Raw genomic sequence first — 27,222 nt, 5'->3', positions numbered from 1 at the left:
TGTGGGTTCTTCCCTCCAGGCAGTCACAACAGGTTGTGTTCCGCAGTGACAGGACTGACCTAGGACTGCATTCCTGGTCAGATCATGAGAAGAGTGAACATTGAGAGAGTGGCTCAGGAGTCCTCTCCTTTCTTAGCAGAGGAATATGTCTTTCGACTTCTACCAAGTCAGACTCCCCTTTCTTGTGGAATAGTCCTGGGGCTCTATCCCTGAAAAGTTTTTTTGTCTGATATGGGGCCCCGATCCTCTGAATCGGTGTGTCTCCAAGATAATTTTTGTCATCTGCCTGTCCTCTATATCCCACTATCTCAGGTGGATGAGCCTTCAAGATTCTCCAGCCTGTTCACATCCAGCACCCCTCCTTTCCCAAGTCTCACCACAAAGCTTTACAATAACCTGAACTCTGGCCTCCTAGCTCCCTATGGCCTTTGCAGATGAAACCCCAACCCCTTCCAATCTGCTGCACTGATCTGGCCAGTCTCTGGGGAGCTGTAGCTTTATTTAGGAAATTGCAAATTTATCAGTCATCATATCACATGTATATGTATGTATGTACATAGATAAACAGCTAGCAGTCGGAACCAGACATAGTTCATTGTGGATTCTACATAATCTAAATTTAATTGATTACTACTAGTTTTATGCAGCCTAATAGACAGACCTGGCTGGCCCCATAATTTGTGGATTACCACCCATTACATGCAGCCTGCCAAACAAACTCCACTGCAGTCAATCTGCCAGACTGACCTAACTGGCCACCTAATTTGTAGCCCGATAGCCCAACCTATCAACAACCCTTTTTTCTTTTCATCCTTAGTCTTGAGTTGTAACCTATTGGTACCAACCCGGCTACCCTCATGACCTGCAGTGTTGACAGAATATGATTTCTACTATCTCATTCACCTTTTTGCAACTAAATATCCATTGTGCTTTTCCCACACCTTCTTGATCTGTTATTGCTTTGGCCCCCAGCATCCACTCCAAAAAAAAGAATGCCACATATCCACCACCCCTTTCCATGGAAAATTATTTCCTGATACTGCTCCTGAGTTTAGCCTCAGAGTATCATATCTTGACCCTTGTTCTAGAACTTCTTTTCCACTGTTAAAGGTTTCTGCCTTGTGCATGGTTTATATCTTAAGTACTTGAAAGTCTCTGTCAGATCCCCTTATCTCTCTGGTTAGGGCACTTAGTGTAGCTGGTTTTAAAAAAGGCTTGGATAAGTTTCTGGAAGAGAAATCCATTAACTATTAATCAAGTTGTCTTAGGGAATAGCCACGGATATTATTGGCATTAGTAGCATGGGATCTACTTAATGTTTGGATACTTGCCAGGGACTTGTAACCTGAATTGACCTCTATTGGAAACAGGATGCTGGGCTTGATGGATCCTCGGTCTAACGCATTATGGCAATTTCTTATGCAACACCCTCCCTCCCTCCTGACCTATAAAGTACTGATGCTGTCTGGCTCTCCTCACCTCCTGGGGAGATCATGCTGCACCTTCCCTTCCTTCTTAATTTGTATAGTGCTGTTGCTAGCTGGATCTCTAACTCCTGTGGTGATTAAAATGTATAAGAACTTCCATACTGGGTCAGACCAAAGGCTATCAAACTCAGTATCCCATTTCCAGGAGTGACCAATCGAAAACACAAGTACCTGGAAGGATCCCAAATAGTAGATATATTCCAAGCTGCTTATACCCAGGGTTAAGCAATGGTTTTCCCCAAGTTTACCTGGTTAAAGGAAAATTTGGTTCTTACCTAATAATTTTTGTTCCCATAGTACCACGGATCAGTCCAGGTTTATTCATCCGTGCCAGCAGGCGGAGACAGAGAAAGTAAAACTGACACTGCTTTATATACCCTGATGCCACCTGCAGTTCCTCAGTATTAATCTGTACCAAAGCTAAATGCAAAAAAAAACCCAGCATAAAAAACCATTTGAATATAAACGATAAAAAACTTCTGATATCTGTAATTTACAGCAGTTGAGCAGACGACTCTCCACCCTCCTTAATACTTGGGCGGGACTCTAGACTGATCTGTGATACTACAGGAACAAAAATTATCAGGTAAGAACCAAATTTTCCTTTCCCTGTACATACCCGGATCAGTCCAGACTCCTGGGATATACCAAAGCTTCCTAAACAGGGTGGGACCTGGAGAGTCCCGCTCGCAACACGCTTTTGCTAAAAGACCGAGACTCCCGATCTGCCACATTCAGTCGATAATGTCTTGCAAAAGAATGCAGAGACTTCCAAGTCGCCGCTCTACAAATCTCATGGTGATACCAAGTGAGCCTCTGCCCAAGAGGCTGCCTGAGATCGGGTGGAATGAGCCCTCAAGCCTTCCGGTACTGGCTTGCCTTTGAGAATGTAAGCAGATCCAATAGCTTCCTTAAGCCACCTGGCAATGGTGGTTTTGGAAGCTTGACACTCCTTCTTCGGACCACGCCACAAAACAAAAAGATGGTCAGATCGCCTAAAACCATTCGTGACTGTAAGATAGCAAAGTAACGCTCTATGGATGTCCAATAGCCTAAGCTCATGAGCAAAAGACTCAGAGGCTGTCAAATCCGAAAAAGCCGGCAGCTCAACAGACTGATTAACATAGAAAGAAGATACCACTTTCGGGAGAAAAGATGGGACTGTCCATAAAGATACACCCCCGACCGATATCTTAAGAAAAGGATCTCGACATGACAAAGCTTGCAACTCTGAAATTCTCCTTGCTAAGCAAATGGCTACCAAGAAAAAACCTTCAAAGTCACATCCTTATTTAATATCTTTTATATACCGACGAACATTGGGAACATCTCGTCGGTTTACAGAGAACAGAACTTAGCAACAGGCTTTACAATTTTCACATGATTATAAGAGGAACAGTAATAACAATAACAATAACATACAAATAATAGGGTAGCTAATACAAGTAATAATCAACTAAGTGGGATACATGGTTGCGGATAGGCCCAAATGGAGACTCACACAAACCTTGAAGTACCAGGTTGAGGTTCCAAGGAGGACAAACTCTCCTCACCAGCGGACGTAAATTCTTGACTCCTTGAATAAAACGGATCACGTCAGGATGAGAGGACAAGTGGTAGCCATCCAGCTTTCCCTCAAACAAGCCATAGCTGCCACGTGAACTCTAAGAGAGTTGAAAGCAAGGCCCTTGAGCAAACCATCCTGTAGGAAAGATAACACATGTGACACGGAAACTCGCAAGGCCTAAACCCCCTTTGCCACACACCAAGACTCAAATATTTTCCAGACTCGGACGTAAGACACCAAGGTGGACTTCCGCCTAGATTGTAGGAAGGTAGTAATCACCGGTTCCGGGTATCCTTTCGACCTTAAACGCCTCCTCTCAAAAGCCATGCCGCTAGACAAAAGCGATCTGCCTGATCGGAAAATATGGGACCCTGACGCAGGAGGCCGGGGAGATGACTGATTCGCAATGGTCCCTCGACCGCTAGGTTTATCAGATCTGCGAACCATGGATGGCGTAGCCACTCCGGGGCCACTAGCACCACCTCTCCTGGATGTCTCTCTATTCGCCGCAAGATCTTGCCCACTAGTGGCCAAGGAGGGAACACATATAGAAGAACTCCCCGCGGCCAGGGAAGGACCAGAGCATCTACGCCCTCTGTGCCGTATTCCTTGCATCTGCTGAAAAACCGAGGAGCCTTCGCATTGTGGCGTGTCACCATCAGATCGATCCGAGGACAGCTCCATTTCTCACAAATGAGCTGCATCGCCTCGTCCAACAACTCCCATTCCCCCAGATCTAGTAGCGTGCAACTGAGATAATCAGCTTGTACATTTCTCAACTCCAGCAATACGAGACGCCGATATTTGGACTAAATGCTGTTCTTCCCACAGGATCAATTCCTGAACTTCCAGCGACACCGCATGGCTCTTGGTGCCTCCTTATCTGTTTATGTAGGCTACCATTGTCGCATTGTCCGAGAGAACTCACACCGAACGTCCCTGAACCAAAGGCTGAAAGGCAAGCAAAGCCAAACGCACTGCCTTGGCTTCAAAGCGATTGATAGACCAAGACGCCTCTACGTTTGACCAGGTGTCCTGAGCCACTTGACTCTGACAAACTGCTCCCCAACCAGAGAGATTTGCCATCCATAGTCAGAATCACCCAATCCGGAACCTCCAAGGCTACCCCCCACAGCAGGTTGGGTGTGTGTAGCCACCATGTCAGACTGTCCTTGGTCGCAGGAGGGAGAGGAACGGGCTGGTGATACTTCGCCAACACTGGACTCCACTGGACCAGAAGCGCTCTCTGAAGGGGACGCATATGAGCAAAGGCCCATGGCACCAGATCCAAGGTGGAAGTCATGGAACCGAGGACCTGCAACACATCCCAAGCTCTGGGGACTCGCAAGTGCACTAATCGCTGAATCTGAGATTGTAGCTTGCGCACTCTCTCGTCCGTCAGAAAGACTCTGCCTTGGCTGATGTCGAAAAATGCTCCCAGATACTCCAGAGTTTGGGACGGAACTAGGTGGCTCTTGGCCAAATTCACCACCCAGCCTAACGACCGCAAGGTCTGAAGTACCGCTTGCACTGCTGCATGGCAATTGGCCTCAGACTTTGCGCGAATGAGCCAATAGTCTAGATAAGGATGGACGAGGAAACCCTGCCGCCGTAACTCTGCCGCAGCAACCACCATAACCTTGGTAAAGGTACAAGGCGCTGTGGCCAATCCGAACGGGAGCGCCTGAAACTGGAAGTGCTGCCCCAAGACCATAAACCTCAGGGTAGCGTTGATGGTGCCAGCTCATACTGTGCCAAAAAGGCCTTGTGTATAAGAAGCACAAATTCGGGCGAAAAAGAAGCCGGGGCCCGCACACTGTCCACATTCGCCAAAAAGGGGCCCCCCCCTGGGGTCCTGCCAAGGCCCCCTGTCCCTCAATAGAACCTGGAAGCACCGGGGACAGAACCGGAGGAAGATCCTCTTCAGGCCCAGAAAACGTGGGCCTGACCGCCAGGGGGTCTAAAATGTCCGCTGTTCCCGCGTTAACGCATCGGGCTGCAGCATGCAGATTGAACCGCTCGGAGCTGCAGTGAAGGAGAAGAAACAACCCTCCGACGTTTGGCAGTACACAAACCGCGGCAATTCAGCTGCGTGGGAGTTGATCCACAAGCATGGCAAGCCACCCCCCCTCACCATCGCATCGCCGGCGGCCTGATGAAACAGCAAATAAAAAAAAGTAGAAAAAAAATCGAAAAATACCGACGAAAAACCTGCCGAAACTGTGCGGGGGGGGCGACCCAAGCTGTCGTCCTACCTGTTCCTGCTGCCCCTTTTTTTCCCCCCCAAAACTTTACTGCTCTAAAACAGCCTCACTGTAAAGTTCCTACTCCTAGTACTGAAAAGAGCTGTCCAGCTCAATTCAGCAAGTGAATTAAAACAGGAGAGGAAAGTGAGGAAAACCAATTAAGGAGCCAACACGTAAAAGGGAGGGATCTGGACCACCAGATGTGCACCTCACGGTTACCTGGGGAGCGGGTGTACAAAAGGATCACCGACCCTCAGCCCCTCCCCACCTCAACCAAACAGGGTAGGTGTACCTCACAAGAAACCCCGACCCCTGGGAGGAAGGCTCAGGCTAGAATAAAAATAAATAAATACTGGACCAAAACTGCAGGTTTAAGCATCAGTCACCCACTGCTGGAGACAGAAATACTGAGGAACTGCAGGTGGCATCAGGGTATATAAAGCAGTGTCAGTTTTACTTTCTCTGTCTCCGCCTGCTGGCACGGATGAATAAACCCAGGAGTCTGGACTGATCCGGGTATGTACAGGGAATAACGGTTTATAGACTTTTTCCTCTAGAAACTTCTCCAAACCCCCTTTTTTTTTTTTTAAACTCAGTTTTGCTAACTACCTTTATCACATTCTCTGGCAATGAATTTCAGAACTTAATTGTGCACTGAATGAAAACATTTTCTCCAGCTTGTTTTAAAATGTGCTACGTAGTAACTTCATGGAATGTCCCTTAGCCTTTTTTATTTTTTGAAAGAGTAAATAACTGATTTCCATTTACTCATTCAACTCGACTCATAATTTTGTAGACCTCTATGATATCCCTCCATAGCCATCTCTTCTCCAAGCTGAAGAGCCTTAATCTCTTTAGCCTTTTCTCATAGGAAAATCCTTCCATCCCCTTTCTCATTTGGTCACCCTTCTCTGAACCTTTTCCAGTTCTGCTATATCTTTTTTGAAGCGCGACAACCAGAATTGCATATAGCACACAGCATGATTGTCCCATGGAGCGATGCAAAGGTATTAAGATATTCTCTGTATTATTTTCCATTCCTTTCCTAATAATTCCTAGCATTCTGTTTGCTTTTTTGACTGTCATCATACTCTGAGCTGAGGATTTCAACATATCGTCCATGATGACACCTAGATCCTTTTTCTGGGTGGTGACTCTCAATATGGAATCTAACATTGTGTAATTAGGGAAAAATAAACTACGTGCATCCCTTTGTACTTCTTCACATTAAATTTCATCTGTCATTCACATTCCCAGTCTCAACAGGGAGGATATGCAATTTCTCACAATCCTGCTATCCCATGACTTTAATTCCCCCATGAGAGTCATGGTCAAATGTCATCTCAAAATCCAAATACACTATATCCACTGGCTCACCCTTATCCACGTTTATTATTTATCCTCCCCACACCAAGCCTATACTGATCTTGTGTGAATCTCTTCATTTCCTGGGAGTAAGACTATATCTCCCCCTCCCTCTGACTTCTACAGTGCTGTTGTCTGATTTCCTTGCCTCCTGCAGTGCTACTGTTCCTGCCCCTCCCCCTGACCTGTACATTACTGTCATCTCATGAGGTGATGCTGTATCTGCACTTCCCCCTGACCTGTACAATGCTGCCGTCGTCTGGATTTCCTCGCCTCCTGGGGTGATGATACTGTATTCAGCTGCTGACCCAAAAGGGTTGATGGTGATCTGCTGTATCTCAGACGTGTCAATAGCCTCCTCAAAGGCTTCTTCCTGCACCACGGCCTCTCCATGCTCATCCACATGCAGGGTCACCACCTTCTGATGTTGTAGGGTGGAGCTCAACTGCTCCTGGGGGCTCGTGGTAACATCAGATGCCTGGACTTCACCTAACGGGTTTGATTTTACCACAGCCACCTGCAGAAAAATGTCAGCTAAGATGTGATGGGGGAAGAGAGTACCATGTGTTATGAATCACCTACAGCTCTCTTTTTTTTTTTTATATTGCTTGGACATTTCGTGATATCACTTTCTTTAATTCCTAGTACTTCATCTGAGGTTCTTCTCTATTTATTAGAAAGATGAAAGGAAGGCACCTACAAAATAATTGTACCTGCCCTGAATAGGCCTCTTTTTTCCTCACTCTCCAGTACAGTTCCCGGTGAGTTATCATGCTGAATTTCCCTGTTTTTCTTTCACTATAGAGACTTCCCTCTGGCCAGAAAAGTTGGACACAGCTTCCTCAGAGCTGCTTTCAGTCTCACTCTGGCTCATTCATTAGATATTGTGATCTCGAGGTACCTGCAGTGACCCAGTTGTCAGGTCTCTCTGCACTCTCATGTTCAACAAGAGATCCAACGCCGTCTGTGTGGCAAGGTCCGCTGACTCCCCTGCTGAAGTGGGGGGAAAAAAATGGTGTTAAATCTTAACTTGCCACACATTCTCCCTTATTTAACAGAGATCTCCTAATCCTTACAAGCACCCAGCTCCAGTTATAATACCACTTACCAGAGATTTCACTAGCCTTTAAAATACCTGCTTTCAGATATAATACCACTTGCCAGGTATCCCTTCACCAGTAATCCCACTGTCAACTGAGATCGCCTCTATCCTGATACTGTACAGAGGAAAATGTTCTGTAGGATACAGAAAGGCCTTTTCTGCTGCCTATAATGAGAATCTCACCTTGTTCATATATATAACTTTGAGGTACTAGCGATCCCCCTGGAGTTCCCTCTGGCGGCAACGCCTGGACAGTGTGATAGGTCACAGCTTCGGAAGAGACCTACACAATCAAAACAAAGAAGAAAATCCCTAATGTGCACAAAAAACGAGGAGGGAAAGAGCAAAGTAGAGAAAAAACATAAAAAGCAAAGCTGGAAAGAAAATCAGATGATGGATGCCTTTGTGCACCCCTTGGTGCAACCCATAGTGCATGCACCAATTTTTTCTGTAATCGGTTGTCTCTGTTTAATATGCTCCCAGTTTATTATTTTACCAACTGTGATAAACATTGTAATCTGAACTTTGTAAACCGTTATGATGGCTTTCCGAATGACGGTATATAAAACTCAGCAATAAATAAATAAATGCCCAACTGGGATGACAGAAAGACGGCTATAGTGTGCAAAAGTGCAGAGAAGGTGGGGTAAGGCTGTACCGTGGGGCTGCAGATGATCTCGTCTGTCACCTGCAGCTGCGTGTGCTGCTGTTTCAGCTCCTCGATCTGCTGAAGGGTGAAGAAAGGGCGCCGGCGGCAGGGAGGTTCCTCTGGGTGCGTCTTCACCCACTCCTGGAATTTGACTGCATGGCGGCACTGGACGTGGAGACGGAGGTTCTTTTTGTGCTTGGTGGTGAAATGGCAATAATCGCATGCAAAGGGCTTTCCACCTGGGAAGGGAAAGAGGCAGAAGAGAGCAAAGGATTGAAGGCGAGAGGAGGCACATGGGAAAGGGGTGCACAAATATGAGGGAAAATGACAAAGAGGAATAAAGAAGGTCAAATGCAACATGCCATGAAATCCATTTTTTTTTCCTGGGGACTGTTACCCAAAAGATTTCGATCCATCATTATTTCACAGTAATGCATAGTGGATGACACGCCTGTAATGCCGTCTAATGCTGGCAGAGGCAGAAATTTCCCCATGCTACTCACAGCAAGAGTTGAGTCACCTATGTGCCAAAATAATGCCAGCGTGAAGCAGGTTTAAACGTGCTTCATAGCATGCATTACCTGTGTGCTTCACGGCAAGGTGCGACACGAGGAAGTCCTCCCGAAAGGTGGAGTACTTGCAGAAGTGGCATTTGAAAGGCTTGTCATTCATGTGGGTGATCTGGTGATTCAGCAAAAGCTTCTTATCATCACCAATGTATTCACAGAATTCACACTTAAACCTGCAAAGCAGAGAAGCAATCCGTGATCACACTGTGCAAGGACAGGGGAGCTAGAAGAGAATTCTGCATGCACATTATACCGAGGTCCTGCAAGGGGGTCCAGATAAGACTAAACATTGCAAGGGAGTGCGAGAGGAAGTAAATTATACAAAGGGGATGCAAAAGGGGCAGGATTATGCTGAAGGATGGATGCTGACATGCAAGCTGCACTAAGGGGCTGCGAGAAGACGGTATACTGAAGGGGTGCTAACCTGCATGTTATACTCCAAGTAGCGCAAGAAAGGTCAGCAAGCAGATTATTCTGAAGCGTAAGGAAAACAGCCAACATTCAGATGGACATGCATACAAAGGGAAAACTGTGAGCAGCAATGTTCAAATGACTGTCACAAGCCACGAGGAAGGAGGAGCACCCCTGGCTATATAGGGCAGACTGTGCGCATAGGAAGCTGGAGAGTAAAGACTGACAGGATCCTACCTATTGTTGCCAACAGTCTGAATGTGAGTCAACAAGTGCATCTTAAAGGTATAGCGCTTCTTAAACGACTTCCCACACTGCAGTAAACAAAGCAAAGCATCTGTCTCAGGACCAGTCATACACACAAAATCCCCACCTCGCTGTGCTACATTATGGCACAATTAAGCTCTGGAATTTGTTGCCAGAGGATGTGGTTAGTGCAGTTAGTGTAGCTGGGTTCAAAAAGGTTTGGATAAGTTCTTGGAGGAGAAGTCCATTACCTGCTATTATTCAAGCTTACTTAGGGAACAGCCACTGCTATTAATTGCATCAGTAGCATGGGATCTTCTTAGTGTTTGAGTAATTGCCAGGTTCTTGTGGCCTGGTTTGGCTTCTGTTGGAAACAGGATGCTGGGCTTGATGGACCCTTGGTCTGACCCAGCATGGCAATTTCTTATGTTCTTAATAATTAAATTGCCTGCACTGGTGCAAACACTGTGGATATGTTTTACACACCAACAATCAAAGCAAAACTAAGTACATACTTCTGCTTTGATTAATGCCCTGGGAAAAATGTACTGAAGGAGATTTTTCTGAGGATCCTTTTTCCCTTAGAAATTATGGAGTCCATATTCAGGAGGATGTTTAGTGGACAAGTTATCCAGCTGGATATTCAGTGGGATAAACATCTCACTGATTAGCCCCAATTCAAATTATCTAACCATAGCTGGATAACTTTAAACATGGCCAGTTGTTAGATTTCATTTAAAGAAAAAAACAAAAAACCACAAATTGTGGGCCAGCAGGCTCCAACCTGGCCACACTCCCTTTCACTTGAAAAATTAGTGATAAGCGAAGAAACACGGAGTGATCGGTGTAAAGCAGCCTTTATTAGAATGAGCCCGACTCTGGCCGAGTTTCGCTCCCACAGGAGCTGCCTCAGGGGCTATTAAGGGCAAAAAATATTCCCTTCTATCGGCAATGTCCTTCTCTCCGTGGAAGGACATACTAAGTTATGATGACGGCACACTTAATGATTTACTGCCATCTGAACCGTTCTTCAAAGACAATGAGACATTTGATGACTTCTTGAAGAAATGGGAAGAAGCTATAAATCTCAACAAAGGGGTAGTAAGAAGTGGTTTACACGCTTCTACACTTCTAGACTATTGCAGATATAAAAGGATTCCAAGAGGTTTGAGGATCAACAAGCCCCCGAGTATGTATCAAGAAGATACCACCTTTATGAACAGCTGGGAGGCCATCTTGAACAAATGTTCGTTGGATTTAATGATATTAATCATAAAAACTGCCAAAGAAAGAGAAGAAAAACTCAAAGCTGAATTGGATCAACAATTACAGTTTCTGAAAGAAAAAGATTTGTGCTTTGACCTTATTTATGAGGATTACAAGGTCAATTTGGAGAAATTCACTAAGGACCTTAAGAGTATAAAATATGACAAGCTCAAAAGGGATGAAAATGATTATAGAAATAACACCGTATATCCTTGGCAAAGACATGATAAATACAACAACAAATACAATAATAGTTTCAACATTAGAAGCAACTATGTTGCTCCTTATCACTTACAGACCAAGGATAAGGATATTAATGGTGACAAACGTGATAACAGACATCACACTAGCCTGAACATTGACAGAGGGACCAAACGCATACATAGTGATAATGGTGATAACTTTGATCCTTTAGCACCTTTATTTAGCACAAATCAAGAATGTCCCAGCCAGCCCAAACCAGTCTACCAGGTTTTTCAACTAGGAAAATTTTGGAAAAAAAATTCATCAAAAGCAGATGTGCAGGAGAAAAAGTGGGACATGACGCCAGTGAGAGGGAGAGGAAGAGGGAGGGGGAGAGAAAGAGGCAGGGGATACCAGAACCATTACCAATAAAAAATAATACATTTGAGAACGACAATCGTGTCCTCAACATTTCAGATAGAATACTAAACCCAGAAGAATTATCTATTCTAAGCAAAGGTATGTCTTTCGTACCGACTGCTACATACAATGCGTTTAGAACCAGAACTGAACTCTTCAAATTCAAATGAAAAATTATAGATATTTTTTCAAACAAACCCACCATTCATGATCCCTCTGTCGTCAAACCCGTGAGCCAATGGATGCCTGGTGGACCACCAAATCCCGTGATACATACTTTTGAAACTCTCGTATTGAAAGAAATTAAAGAAAAGGAGGAAAATTTCAAATATAAACACAATATTAGTGCATCTGAAAGAAATGCTATCAACGGCTTGAGAAAAGATCACACAATAGTCATCAAGCCAGCTGATAAAGGTGGCGCAATAGTCGCTATGAATAGATCTGATTATACAGCTGAGATCCATAGACAATTGTCTGACACTAATTTCTACAAAAGACTAGATGAAGAGCCAACAAAGAAGATAAAGCACGAGATAGATCACATTTTAAATATAGCCGAAATTTCTAATTATTTGACCAAAAAAGAAATATCATTTCTGAAGGCTGAACATCCTGTGATACCAGTACTATACACTTTACCCAAAGTACACAAATACATAACAGATCCACCAGGCAGACCGATTATATCAGCCAATGGCTCATTACTAGAACCATTATCTACATTTATAGACACTTTCCTGCATCCACATGTCCCCAATATGCCGTCATATATTAGAGACTCAGCCCATATGATTAATATTCTTATGAACACAACATTTGATAGTGATGATATCATTATGGTTACCTTGGACATTGACTCACTGTATACCAATATCCCTCAAAATAGTGCAATAGCAATTATAGAACAAACAATTTTTGGAAGAAACACAGACATGTGCATTCCCAACCAATTAATCATTGAATTGGCCACCATTGCCTTAACCAATAATTTTTTCACCTTTGATCAGAAATTCTACTTACAAATCAAAGGTGTAGCCATGGGATCTACCATGGCCCCTTCTGTTGCCAACTTATATGTTGCGAACTTTGAAAAAAAATGTTTAACACATCATTGGTATGAAAACAACATTTTACTAGGGAGATGTTACATAGACGATGTCTTTTAATCTGGAAAGGCAATGTCGATGCACTCTTGGATTTTAATGACTGGTTGAATTCCTTAGACAACAACTTAAAATTTAAGATACAATATGACACTCATGAAATTGCTTTATTAGATATCCTTATTAAGAACACCTCTACTGGATTTGTGACAGATATACATAGAAAACCCACCACCAATACCAACAAACCTTTGAGATTTAACAGTTGTCACAATAAATCTCTTTTACGTAATCTACCTTATAGCCAATTCCTCCGGTTAAAGAGATTATGCACAGATGAAAAGCTTTTCATTAAGAGGTCCGTAGAAATGAAAAATAGATTTTTACAACGTGGATATCCGAAAGAATGCATTGACAATGGCTTTTCAAGGGCCCAGTCACAAGAACTCTCTAAGCTGTTAAAACCACAAGCTAAACCTGTGAAAAAAGACAAAATCATTTGTCCATTAACATTCACAGGATCGTCCTATGAAATTACTAAGATCATCAGAAAACATTGGCATGTGCTTCAATTACTTCCAGCATTCCAAGGAAAAGAGGTCATGTGGCCAACAAACGAGACAAAAATTTGAAAGAATTTTTGTCACCTTCCGCACTACCGTATTCCACACCCACAACTAAGACACAACCAGGACACAAACCATGTGGTCGATGTAGTGTCTGCTTTGTAAATATGAAAACCCAGTCGTTGCAGATTGGTAGGAAAGGGAAAGTATTTAAACTAATGGATTTCACTACATGCAAAACCTCAGGTGTCATCTACATTGCCATTTGCCCATGTGATTTGATCTATGTAGGTAAGACCATTAGACAATTTAATAAGAGAATTATAGAACACAGAAGTGCCATCAACAGACAAAGTGAAGGAAAGCCATTGGTCGCACATTCAATTGAAAAAGGTCATCCATTTGAACAATACAGATTCTGTGTTATAAAGAAAAGTACATATGAATGCAAGGGGAGGCAATTTGGATAATATGTTATTAAGAGTAGAACAGAAATTCATTTTTTATTTTAATACTGTGTTTCCATTTGGTCTCAATTGTGACACTGATCTAAGTGTTTTCCTATGAATAACATGTGATGTTTATTTTAGTTCATTCCAGGCGCTCGCAACTTTGTGTTTTGACTTTTTATATTTCACTTTTCTAACTGCATATTTTTATCTTTTTATTTTTAAATTTTTATTATTTATCTTATTTGTTTTATACCTATTTTGCTTTTTCATTTTTTTATTATTTTTTATCATTCTTTTATTTTTATTTATTCATTTATATTTGTCATTTATCGGATCGTTTTTAATAATTAATATTAATTTTATTTGCGTTTTATCTATTGTTCATCCTTTTTACATTGAATGGTATTTATTTACTATTTTTTATTTAATTTTAATTTTTTCTTTTTATCTTTGGGTTTATCTATTCTTTTTATTGTGTTTTCATTTATTGATTTATTCATTTTAAAATTATGTTTTTAATTTAAAAAAAACCCGTTAAAAATATGTTTTATTCAACACCAGACTGGGACACTTCGTCCCTACGGTGTCATTATCATTTTGCAATCATGATTTTAAAACTCCGTTTTTAATAAGTTGTATTTCTTATTATAGTGGGGCACTTCGATCTCTCAGCAAACTCTTGTTTATGTAGCATAATACGGATCATTTCATTATATTTCCATCTCTTTAATTTTTTGGTATTCAATTTGCCACCGGTTGAATACCTCTGTGTTTCCTACTAATGTTGGTCAATGGTCACTCATTGTTCAGCACACATATAAAGTTAGTTCAAATAGCGATTGCGCAGTAACGGCGTCTTTTTAACTTTTGGCGGGCTTTTCCCGATGAGACGCTGTGAGCATACATTTAAATACCCCCATCGCAGTCAGTCCCGTTTTTCATTGTAAGGAGAAGTGCAAGGCAATGCACTGTTGCAGTAAGTTTTTTGATTGATTTTGTCGAGGCCCACATTAGTTACTATCGATAACTTTTTAAAGTATTAAAGCGATTTAATTATGTGACTAACATTGTACCTTACTATGGTCAAAATTGTCGTTTGTTGATAAGTAACCTTTCATTTCGCCACAGGTAGCTGCATATTCCGGTTTTGTATTGCCAGTCTAGTCAGCGTTATTTTCTGGATTGCTATCTAATTTGTGAGTACTGTTGACACAAAACTTACTACACATTGGGGCGGATTTTAAATGCCCTGCGCGCGTAAATCCAGCTGGATTTACGCGCGCAGGGCCCTCGCGCACCGGCGTGCCTATTTTGCATAGGCCGCCAGCACGCGCAGAGCCCCGGGATGCGCGTAAGTCCCGGGGCTTTCTAAAAGGGGCGTGTCGGGGCGTGTCCGGAGCGACGCAGCATTTTGGGGGCGTGTCACACGTGACGCAGCGTTTCGGGGGGGGCGACATGGGCATGGTTTCGGCCCGGGGGTGTTTCGGGGGCGTGGCCGCGGCCTCCGGACCAGCCCCCGGGACCGGAACACGGAGCGGGGCTGCCGGCTGGCGCGCGCAAAGTTAGGGGGGGGTGGGAACAGGCAGCGCGCGCTGGGCTCGGCGCTCGCAGGTTGCACAAATGTGCACCCCCTTGTGCGCGGCGACCCCGGATTTTATAAGATAGTGCGGCTACTCGCGTATCTTATAAAATCCAGCGTACTTTTGTTCGCGCCTGGTGCGCGAACAAAAGTACGCAATCGCGCAAATTTTTTAAATCTACCCCATTATCTTTACAATAGAAGCTGTTGGTAACTTTTTTAAGTTTTAAAAGTGTTTTAAATATGCGTTTAATATGGAGTCTCACCGTGGTTAAATAGTCACTTCCTTAGCAGCCCTCTCACATCACTAACTCGGCTGGACATTCTTTTGATAATGGCAGATGTTGAACATACCATATGTGCTCCGATTATGGTTTTAAAAGAAGTATACTAAAACCAGGTTAGATATATAAAAATCACCTTGCAAAAACATTTAAAACATTATGCAATCTAAACAAGAGTTGAAGGCACATGTTTGTAAATCAATATGCCCTATGTTTCACATTTAGGTTTCTATAATATCTTTTATCTCTCCTTTTATATTTATTTTCCCTATTTAATTTTTAGTATTTTATCTTTAGTCTTAGCATTTTATTATATATCATTTATTATGTTTTATCTTTTCTTATTTTTTATTTTTCATCTTTTCTTTTGTTCTTACTTATGTTTTTATTTAAATATTTATAATTTTATTACTTTTTATTTATTGCCCCCCTTCTTTTTGATTTTAATAGATTATAACACCAAGTTGCTTAGCCTGGATTGTATGTTTTTTGATGATCAATGTTCAGTCACAATTGAAGACAATTAACAACGATAGGTATTTGTTACTTTCTGTACTCTGCATCTTTTTTTGTTTTTCTGATCTCCCCCCTTTTTTTGTTTTTCTGATGAATTCCTTACCTTCACTGTGTGGTGTGTACGGTTCACTCACCAATATATAGGTTAAAATATTCTTTTTGCACCAAGGTTATACACATATAAATACATTAAAACTGAGGTTGTGTACTTACACTATTTTTGGAACAATAACACTGACTTTTCAGTTATGTATGTCATTTATATATGTATTTTGTTAGCATTTATGTATATGTTGTTTTTGTTGTAAGTACACCTATTTATGTAATACATGTATGTGTATTATAATTATTTTCTAAATTTTAGAAACTGAATATTTTTTGCCCTTAATAGCCCCTGAGGCAGCACCTGTGGGAACGAAACTCGGCCAGAGTCGGGCTCATTCTAATAAAGGCTGCTTTACACCGATCACTTTGTGTTTCTTTGCTTGTCAGCAATTTGGATCAGTTTCTGATTTGTTTTTTGGGTCCATCACTTGAAAAATTAGTACAGTAAGCCAATGTACTGGGGAACTGATTTTCCCCTGCTCCTGTCTGCTGGAGTCAGAAAGATACTGAAGAGGGATAGCAGGGATGTGGGCTTATGTGGCACCTCCCTCAGAAGTTCTTGTCTGACTCCATCTGCTGGACAGGGGACATAACCCACCGTCTGGACTGATCCTGGTACGTACAGGGAACAATGGTATCTCTCCCCTCCCACCCCCCTGCTCTCCATAATTTAAATTTGAGGATCACGTGTCCACCCCCCCACCGGCCACCCCTAGGCACACCTTACAGCCTTGCATCCCCATCCCACATGGTCATACCCTCCCTTCAAACATTTGACAAAGTCTCCTAACTTGTAGTGTCTTATTTTGTGTAGCAGGTGAAGGCACAGCTTTTCACTTGGCTATAGGCACCAAATTGCTGGCTATGGCTCTGTAGGCATGTTATTTACATGTCTCGGGGAATGCTTCCCAATAATGCGCATTGTTCTAGGGTAGGCCATCTTTGGATATCTCATTTCTGCGGATGAAACAATGGAAATGGCTTAGATTGCTGCTCTTTATTGTTTCATTTGACAACTCGTGGGACGTCCCCATGAACCGCCTCACTCACCCCAACGCTGCCAGCAATCCCCTGAAGCTTGGATGCCACCAGCAACACAACCCCGCTGAGTGCAGCACAGGATGCCGCTCCTCCTCCATCTTCCCCTAGGGGCATGCATGCACAGCACGGGGTGCCTCTTAAAGGGCCTGTGGCGGGAAAAGCTCCACGGCACCTCAGGACGACGTCAGCAACTCTGCCCAGACCTCCCTGCCTCAGCAACAAGTCCTTCTACCACTGGTAGTGCGTGTTGGTTGTTTCAGCTAGTCTTGCCTCGTCTCTCCAACCTGCCCTGCCTCATCTTGTCCAGTCTTGCCCATTCTGCCTATCCTGCTGAGTCAGTCCTGTTTGCCTTACCTCTGCCTTCCTTTGGATTGAATTCTGGATCTGACCCTTTGCCTGGACACTGAACACTCTCATTCGTTAGCTGCCAATGACTCATTGCCTGGACACTGACTACGCTTGCTTACTGCCTGCCTCTGACCCTTGCCTGGCCCTGGACCTTCATGCTGTTCCCTGAGAGTCTCTTGCCCAAGTCCTGCTGGCCTCCAGAAGCCAAGGGCTCAACCTGCAAAGAAAGGGGCTGGTAAAGGTGAAGCTCCAGACCAGTCTCATCACAGGCTACCTCTGCCATTTGTCGGTGTGGGCCTGTGGGGTACGCCCCCCCAGGCTGCGCCAACTACACCACAGCAGCAAGGGTCTATTCCTGTTACAGTTATATTGCTCACTGTGTAACTCAGGAAGCCTCACCTTGTCACACATGTGGGGTTTCTCCGTGCTGTGTGTCTTCATATGCTGTGTAAGCCTTTTCTGCATGGGATACACTCGGCTGCACACAGGACAAGGGAAGGAGTTCAGCTTTGGGGGCTGTGAAAGTAAACCCCAGAGAATTAGGAATAAACCAGCAAACTGGACCTTAAAATAAGCAAGGCAGCAAAATGTTGCCCAACCAAGCCTAGCCCAGCCCATAACAGTCTTGCTGCAGTGAGGACATGAGCTCTAAACATCATGACTGATACTACTAAATCTTATCTTCCCCCTTCCCTCACTGCTGATTGGGCAGAGCTAGGATACAGAAACTGCATACCAACAATTCACAAATATATCCCAGAATCCAACTGATCACAGTATAACTCCAAATCCCAAATCCCAGAATCCTTTTGCACACCGTCATCACCTATGACCCTATATTTGGGAATCCATCTCTTACAATTCTGTATCCCAGAATCCCTCTGGCCTACAATCATCACAACAGAGACTCACCGGTTCAGTCCTCTTCTTCCTGAAAAAGCAGGAAAAATGTGTCAGTAGCTTCTCTGGGGAGAATCATATTGAAACCAACTCTTTATTCTCTTGTCTTCTTTGGTACCATATGCCACATGCATGCAGTTAGACACATATTTACACAGCAAGGCGCTCAACAGTACAAACACATCAGGTGTTCACATACTCTGCTTAAATTCTCCAGAGAGACTTCAGATGTGAGTTCATTCCGAACCCACTGACCAGCCTAGCATATATTTATCTTCAGTCCCTCCTTCCACACATTAACCATTTCTTCACTCCCTCTCCCCTTCTCACCGGTCCCTGCTGTGAATGGTTGAGTGTCGGGTGACATCTTTCTTGTAAACGCTTGTGTAGTCACACTCCTCACACTTGAATGGTTTCTTCCCCACATGGTTGAACATATGCTCCTAAATAAGAGATGACAGGGTTTTCCCAAAGGAAATAAAGCAGAATCCTGTCTAACGGCAGTTATCCACTTGCTTTAACTTCTTTAGGGAGGTAAATCCCTTATGATTTGCCTGTTATTATACTGAAAAGGAAGGAGCATTTCTCTTTGCTCCACAGCTACTGGTAAGACAAAGGGTGCTGCTGCCATCACAACAGAAGTAGAAAGGAGGGAAAAAAGGGGGGAAGTACCTTAGCAGTAATAAATAACGGTCTACGGAGCCGCAGCCCAGCCCGGACCCCACCCTTCCTTACAACAGTCAGCAGGGAATTAGAGTGGATTGGTCCTGGAACCCAGGAATCAGGAGGCGGTGGACCATTCAAAAAAAGGTGCAGAACCTAGCAGCATTCCCTGTTCTAGTATTGGTGGCACTTAGTTTGTAGTGACCTTGCTGCAGAGCCACTGCTCAGGTTCAGCCTAATGACCGAATTATTATTTTCCTAATGTAAAAGACAGATGGACTCAGGACCAGTGGGCTTATGCTCCCCTGCCAGCAGATGGAGACGAAGCAAGCTGACGTCACAGTATATATAGCCCTGCAGTGATCCTAGCCTGCCAGTATTCTCCGTCTTCAGCAGATGGTGGATGTGTCTCTCCCTATGGGGATTGCTTCGAGCTTTTTGGAAGGAGAAATTTGAAATTCTAAATTCTGGAAAAGAAAGCCCCGCTCTCCTAAAGGTCCCTCTCTCAGTTGAGAATTCCTGAGGTGATTTCTGTGGTCCTTCAGAGGTGTGCCTTGGTCTGGGAGCTGGGTTTCCTGGCGTGGACTTAGCTGTTAGTTCAGCTGAAATGCAGCAGGTGCAGGAGGCTGAACGCGGCGGTAATGGCAAATGCCCTTTCCTGCTACAGCCGGAGACTGTCTCTGTACTCAGCCAGTAAGTGCTGAGCTCAGAAAAGGTTTAAAAAAAAAAAAAAAAAAAAAAAGCTTTACCTTGATTCAGACACAGTTAGAGGGGTTTCAGGACTTCCCCCAGTCTCTGTGCTCGGTGCACCGTACCAATGTTCGTTCCTGCTCCTGTTGGGGGTTGGGGAACTGGGCAGCTTGGCAGGTTGCGCGGCTTCCAGTGGGCTAGGTCTTGCATTTAGGCTTTTTTCTTGCACGCTGCATAGTAGGCCGCAGCGGCATTTTCGCGTACTCCTGTGCGTGCTCTACTGCCCTCTACAGGTCATCGGTATGCGCAGTGCGTCAGCTCTGCAGATGCGTTGTACGCGCACAAATGTTTTCACTCTTCATACACTTAGCTTGGCGCACAAGTTGTACGTGTGCTTTGCCGCACTTTTTCTGGGTACTACTTTTTGTGTGCATTCCCCTTTTGAGCGTGAGCCATTCACACGCAATTTTACTACCGTTATGGCGCCAGTAAGCAAGAAGCCTAAGCGTACTCCTATTTGTGTTGCCTGTCATATTAGAGCTTCTCAGCCTGAAATGACTTCTAACCTGTGTCAGTCTGCTCAGACGCTCAGTGAGAGTTGTCTTCCTCAGATTTTGTTAAGTCTGGCGTCCCCTTGATTGCGGGGACGCCAGATCTTGGTTCTCCCTTGACTGGCTCCTCTGCTGATAAGGGCAGTTCTATGGGACCAGCTCCAATTCCCTTTCTTGTGTGGAATTTTTTCAAGGCTTACAAGCCTTTCCTTCAGGCGCAGTCCTCCGCTTCCCCCATTCCTGTCCGGTCAGACCCTCAGCCAGTGGCTCCTCCCTCCTCCAGTCCTATGCTTAAGCGCCACAGCTCTCCTCAGCTCCCTGTGGGTGTTCCTGACAGGAATCCGAATGGCACTAATGATGAGGTTGATCCTGATTCCCTGGAACCGTATCGAACCATGTTGCGTTTCTTTCATAGAGATGAACTGCCAGCCCTGATTTCCCAGACCTTGAAACAGCTGGGTGTTCCTAATTCAGATGCCATGTCAGAGCCGAGGAAGAATCCCATTTTGGTTTCCTTGCATAAAGCCTCTTGTTTTTTTCCCTGTAATGGATGCTATTAAGGAACTGATTGATCTGGAATGGGACACCCCAGAGGCAAATTTTAAAGAGCGTCTGACATTAGAAGGCCTGTACACCCTGGATCCGGCTGTGAGAGAACATTTACATTTTCCCAAAGTGGATGCACTGGTCTGTACCATCTCCAAGCGGACGACTATCCCCATAGAGGGACGAGTGGCCTTGAAGGATCTACATGATAGAAGGATTGACACTATTCTTAAGCAAGCTTTTGAGGCAGTGGCGATGAACTTACAGGTTGCTTCCTTTTGCACCCTAGTGGTGAGATCTTGTCTGCTTCTTTCTCAGGAGGTTGATGAGTTTGGAGGGAATTCCAGAGCAGTTATAGAGCCTGCTGCCACTTCTTTAGCGGACGCAGGCTGTAATTTGGTCCATACCTCGGCCACAGGCATGGCTTCAGTGATAGCGGCCAGGTGTCAACACTGATTGCGAAATTGGTCAGCTGACGCAGCATCCAAAGCTAATCTTACCAAGATGCCCTTTAAAGGCTCAATCTTGTTTGGGAACGAGTTGGTGAAACTGGCCAGTAAGTGGAGAGAGTCTCCGGTTCCTCAGTTGCCGGAAGATAAGAAGCAGTTACAGTGCCCCTTTGGTAGAAGGGGCTGTCTCTGGGGTTCCAGGCGGTTTCTTCTTGGCAATACTGATCATAATATGATCAAATTTGAATTAATGACTGGAAGGGGGACAGTAAGCAAATCCATGGCTCTCATGCTAAACTTTCAAAAGGGAAACTTTGATAAAATGAGAAAAATAGTTAGAAAAAACCTGAAAGGAGCAGCTGCAAAGGTAAAAAGTGTGCAAGAGGCGTGGTCATTGTTAAAAAAATACCATCCTAGAAGCACAGTCCGGATGTATTCCACGCATTAAGAAACGTGGAAGGAAGGAAAAACAATTACCGGCATGATTAAAAGGTGAGGTAAAAGAAGCTATTTTAGCCAAAAGATCTTCATTCAAAAATTGGACGAAGGATCCAACAGAAGAAAATAGGATAATGCATGAGCGTTGGCAAGTTAAACATAAGACATTGATAAGACAGGCTAAGAGAGAATTTGAAAAGAAGTTGGCCATAGAGGCAAAAACTCACAGTAAAAACTTTTTAAAATATATCCGAAGCAGAAAGCCTGTGAGGGAGTCAGTTGGACCATTAGATGATCGAGGGGTTAAAGGGGCACTTGGAGAAGATAAGGCCATCGCGGAAAGATTAAACGATTTTCTTTGCTTCGGTGTTTACTGAAGAGGATGTTGGGGAGATACCCGTTCCGGAGAAGGGTTTCATGGATAAAGATTCAGATGGACTGAACCAAATCATGGTGAACCTAGATGATGTGAGAGGCCTGATTGACAAACTGAAGAGTAGTAAATCACCTGGACCAGATGGTATACACCCCAGGGTTCTGAAGGAACTCAAAAATGAAATTTCAGACCTATTAGTAAAAATTTGTAACCTATCATTAAAATCATCCATTGTACCTGAAGACTGGAGGGTGGCTAATGTAACCGCAATATTTAAAAAGGGCTCCAGAGGCGATCCGGGAAATTACAGACCAGTTAGCCTGACTTCACTGCTAAGAAAAATAGTGGAAAGTGTTCTAAATATCAAAATCACAGAACATATAGAAAGACATGGTTTAATGGAACAAAGTCAGCAGGCTTTACCCAAGGCAAGTCTTGCCTCACAAATCTTCACTTTTTTGAAGGAGTTAATAAACATGTAGATAAAGGTGAACCGGTAGATGTAGGGTATTTGGATTTTCAGAAGGCATTTGACAAAGTTCCTCATGAGAGGCTTCTAGGAAAAGTAAAAAGTCATGGGATAGGTGGCGATGTCCTTTTGTGGATTGCAAACTGGCTAAAAGACAGGAAACAGAGAGTAGGATTAAATGGACAATTTTCTTAGTGGAAGGGAGTGGGCAGTAGAGTGCCTCAGGGATCTGTATTGGGACCATTACTTTTCAATACATTTATAAATGATCTGGAAAGGAATACGACGAGTGAGGTAATCAAATCTGCAGATGATACAAAATTAGTCAGCGTAGTTAAATCACAAGCAGATTGTGATAAATTGCAGGAAGACCTTGTGAGACTGGAACATTGGGCATCCAAATGGCAGATGAAATTTAATGTGGATAAGTGCAAGGTGATGCATATAGGGAAAAATAACCCATGCTATAGTTACACAATGTTAGGTTCCATAGTAGGAGCTAATACCCAAGAAAGAGATCAAGGCATCATAGTGGATAATACATTGAAACTGTTGGTTCAGTGTGCTGCGGCAGTCAAAAAAGCAAACAGAATGTTGGGAATTATTAGAAAGGGAATGGTGAATAAAACGGAAAATGTCATAATGCCTCTATTGCTCCATGGTGAGACCGCACCTTGAATAATGTGAACAATTCTGGTCGCCACATCTCAAAAAAGATATAGTTGTGATGGAGAAGGTACAGAGAAGGGTGACCAAAATGATAAAGGGGATGGAACAGCTCCCCTATGAGGAAAGACTAAAGAGGTTAGGACTGTCCAGCTTGGAGAAGAGACAGCTGAGGGGGGGATATGATAGAGGTGTTTAAAATCATGAGAGGTCTAGAATATGTAAATGTGAATCGGTTATTTACTTTTTTGGATAATAGAAAGACTAGGGGGCACTCCATGAAGTTAGCATGTGGCACATTTAAAACTAATCGGAGAAAGTTCTTTTCACTCAACGCACAATTAAACTCTGGAATTTGTTGCCATGGGATGTGGTTAGTGCAGTTAGTGTAGCTGGGTTTAAAAAAGGATTGGGTAAATTCTTGGAGGAGAAGTCCATTACCTGCTTTTAATTAAGTTGACTTAGAAAATAGCCACTGCTATTACTAACAACAGTAACATGGGATAGACTTAGTTTTTGGGTACTTGCCAGGTTCTTATGGCCTGGATTGGCCACTGTTGGAGACAGGATGCTGGGCTTGATGGAACCTTGGTCTGACCCAGTATGGCATGTTATGTTCTTATGTTCTTATATCAATTGCCAGGGAGGAACCAAGAGCCAGCAAGTGTTGCAGGAAATAGATCTGCTTATGGAATGGGCATCTCATCCTGATGTGGCCCTCTTTTTGAAGGGAGTAAAGCATCTTAGGCCTCCCTTGAGGTTACCGGCTCCATTGTGGAGTCTTAATTTGGAGCTGGACTTGTTGGCGGACCCTATGTTCTGACCACTGCATAGCCTTTCCTTATGGTTGTTGACCTTGAAGACTGTGTTCCTGTTGGCTATATGTTCTGCTCTTTGGATTTCTGAGCTGCAGGCATTGTCTTGCTAGGAGCCATTCCTTCAGGTGTCTTTGGGGGTGTTACAGCTGCGTACTGTTCCATCCGTTTTGCTCAAGGAAGTCTCGGACTTTCATTTGAATCAGTCTGTATTCTTGCCATCCCTGGATCAGGTCAGGGATGCAGAGGAGTATCGCCTCTTGCACTCCTTGGATGTCAAGCAACTTGTTGTGTGGTATCTCGAGGTCTCTGAATCTATTCGAAATAAAGATTGCCTGTTTGTTCTCCTTGGCGGGAGAAAGGAGGGTGCTCCGGCTTTGCGGGCTACCATAGCTCATTGGATTAAGGAGGTAGTCCCGGCCACGTATGTGGATGCTAAAAAGCTGTTGCCTACTCAAGATAGAGCTCATTCCACTAAGGCTTAGGCAGTGTCATGGGCGGAGGTTAGTTTGTCATCTCCTGTTGATATCTGTTGGCTGTGCCGTGGTCCTCCTTACACACTTTTTCCAGGTTTTATCGTCTGGATATACAGGCCTGGGAGGATGCAGCCTGTGCATGTGTAGTGTTGACTGGACCTCAGGCAGCCTCCCACCCTGTTGGGGAGTAGCTTTGGTACATCCCACTGGTCCTGAGTCTGTCTGTCTACACGCTAGGAAATAAAGAAATTATTTACCTGATAATTTTGTTTTCCTTAGTGTAGACAGGTGGACTCAGCTTCCCGCCCTCAGCTGCCGCATGAGTGTGCAATAGTCCTTCTGTGGGGCTCTGGGTCCCAAGGGATTACTGGTAAGTGTTCATCCAATCCCTAGCTTGGGTTACCTAGAATCTTATGTAAGTTCTGTGTTTCTGGTTGGTTGAGTACAGTTCTGGTTACCTGTTTTTAATCAAGATTTTACTCGAGTTTTTTGCTTGTCTGTCCACAGTTGCTTTTGAAGAGAATACTGGCAGGCTGGGGTCACTGCAGGGCTATATATAATGTGACATCAGCTTGCTTCATCTCCTGGCAGGTGAACATAAACCCACTGGTCCCGAGTCCATCTGTCTCACTAAGGAAAACAAAATTACCAGGTAAGTAATTTCTCCATTATTTATTATTTTATTTATTAAAAATATTTCTGTTCCACCTATAACTTTGTTAAGCTAAGTAGATTTCAAAATCAACATAAAATAATGTTAAGACAAACAGCAATAAAAGATAAAATATTAAAAGTCAGAAAACACTTCAGTAAATAACATTGCTTTAACATACTTTCAAAATGTTTTAAAGAACGATAAATTCCATAATTCATCAGACAAATAGGAAAATTGGTTCTTACCTGCTAATTTTCGTTCCTGTAGTACCATGGATCAGTCCAGACTGCTGGGTTTTGCCTCCCTTCCAGCAGATGGAGACAGAGAAAAACTTCAAGAGCACCACCTCTTAATCCAGTGTGCCACCTGCATCTTCAGTATTAATACTATCAAAGCAGATATATGTAACTCACAGGTGGCAAACTCCAGTTCGAGGGCCACAAACAAGCTAGGTTTTCAGGATATCCACAATGAATATACAGGAGATAGATCTGCATGCTCTGCAACCAATGCATGCAAAACTATTTAATGCATATTCATTGTGGTTATCCTGAAAACCTGGCCTGTTTGTGGCCCTCGAGGACTGGAGTTCACCACCCCTGATGTAACTAATCAATGTGCAGATCAAGCAAAGGACAAGAAAGAAACAAGCAAACTATGTACGTGTGAAATCTGTGAACAGGATAAGGAGCAACCAATAGCCTTGTTCAGCTTGTAGAAAATCAGAAATAAAATACTGTTAATACAGAACGCGTGGACTCTCAAGAAAAATACTGGTCACCCCCCAATGGGAGGGCATCTGGACTGATTTGTGGTACTACAGGAACGAAAATTAGCAGGTAAGAACCAATTTTCCTTTCACTGTACGTACCCAGATCAGTCCAGACTGCTGGGATGTACCAAAGCTTCCTTATCTGGGGTAGGAACTTGAGAGTCCCACGTGAATGACACTGCTCCCGAAACTGTCTACGTCTGGTGTCTGAACGTCCAATCGGTACTGTCTGGCAAAAGTGTGCAGAGACTTCCAGGTCGCCACCCTGCAAATTTCTTGCGGTGAGACCAACTGGCACTCTGCCCAGGAAGCAGCCTGCAACCAGATCTAATGTGCTTTCAAAGCATCTGGGACAGGCCGACCGCGACAAATATAAGTGGAAGCAATGGCCTCTTTCAACCAAAGGGCTATGGTCGGTTTCGACGCTTTATGACCCTTTTTAGTGCCACTCCATTAGACAAAAAGATGATCCGAAACTCGAAAGGCATTAGTAACATCAAGATAACTCAACTTGACCCTCCTGACATCCAGATGCCTCAATTCTCTAGCGTGAGGCGCATCCATGTCAACATTTGGAAAGGCTGGAAGTTCCATATTTTGATTTAAGTGGAAAGCAGAGACAACCTTTGGTAAAAAGGATGGAACTGTTCTGAGTGAGACGCCAGATTCGGAAATTTGTAAAAAAGGTTCCCTGCAAGAAAGAGCTTGAAGTTCAGATACCCTACTAGCTGAGCAAATCGCTACCAGAAACACCACCTTCAAGTTAAATCCTTTAATGTGGCCTTCTTAAGAGGTTCAAGAGGAGCTTCACATAAGACCCTGATGACCAAATTAAGGCTCCAGGACGGACATACCGGATGGACTGGGGGATTCAAATGGTTCACCCCTCAGAGGAAACGCACCACATTAGGATGCGCCGCAAGTGTCGCACCATGAACCTTGCCTCTCAGGCATCCCAAGGCCGCCACCTGCACTCGGAGGGAATTAAAAGACAACTTAAGAACATAAGAACATAAGAAAATGCCATACTGGGTCAGACCAAGGGTCCATCAAGCCCAGCATCCTGTTTCCAACAGTGGCCAATCCAGGCCATAAGAACCTGACAAGTACCCAAAAACTAAGTCTATTCCATGTAACCATTGCTAATGGCAGTGGCTATTCTCTAAGTGAACTTAATAGCAGGTAATGGACTTCTCCTCCAAGAACTTATCCAATCCTTTTTTAAACACAGCTATACTAACTGCACGA

The 27,222-nt window shown here is 43.8% G+C and overlaps 1 protein-coding gene across 3 annotated transcripts in view; it reads right to left on the bottom strand.

Annotated features, from left to right (window-relative positions):
- The window catches only part of ZNF335 (zinc finger protein 335), a 141,506-nt gene that overhangs the window by 60,710 nt on the left and 53,574 nt on the right, over positions 1–27,222 (bottom strand). For 2 of the 3 annotated variants that reach the window (XM_029612212.1, XM_029612213.1), the window contains exons 10-18: positions 18,739–18,851; positions 18,421–18,439; positions 17,908–18,024; positions 9,634–9,710; positions 8,998–9,158; positions 8,426–8,655; positions 7,951–8,050; positions 7,567–7,658; positions 6,905–7,182 (exon numbers count right to left, since the gene is read on the bottom strand). In XM_029612212.1, coding sequence (XP_029468072.1) covers positions 6,905–7,182; positions 7,567–7,658; positions 7,951–8,050; positions 8,426–8,655; positions 8,998–9,158; positions 9,634–9,710; positions 17,908–18,024; positions 18,421–18,439; positions 18,739–18,851 — 1,187 coding nt within the window. The remainder of the gene's footprint in view (positions 1–6,904; positions 7,183–7,566; positions 7,659–7,950; positions 8,051–8,425; positions 8,656–8,997; positions 9,159–9,633; positions 9,711–17,907; positions 18,025–18,420; positions 18,440–18,738; positions 18,852–27,222) is intronic. The other variant, XM_029612214.1, reaches the window with a different exon arrangement.

The sequence above is a fragment of the Rhinatrema bivittatum genome, chromosome 8, assembly GCF_901001135.1.
Source record: "Rhinatrema bivittatum chromosome 8, aRhiBiv1.1, whole genome shotgun sequence".
Taxonomy (NCBI): Eukaryota; Metazoa; Chordata; class Amphibia; order Gymnophiona; family Rhinatrematidae; genus Rhinatrema; species Rhinatrema bivittatum.
Note: the sequence above shows the minus strand (reverse complement) of the source record. Positions and strands in the feature narration are given on the sequence as shown.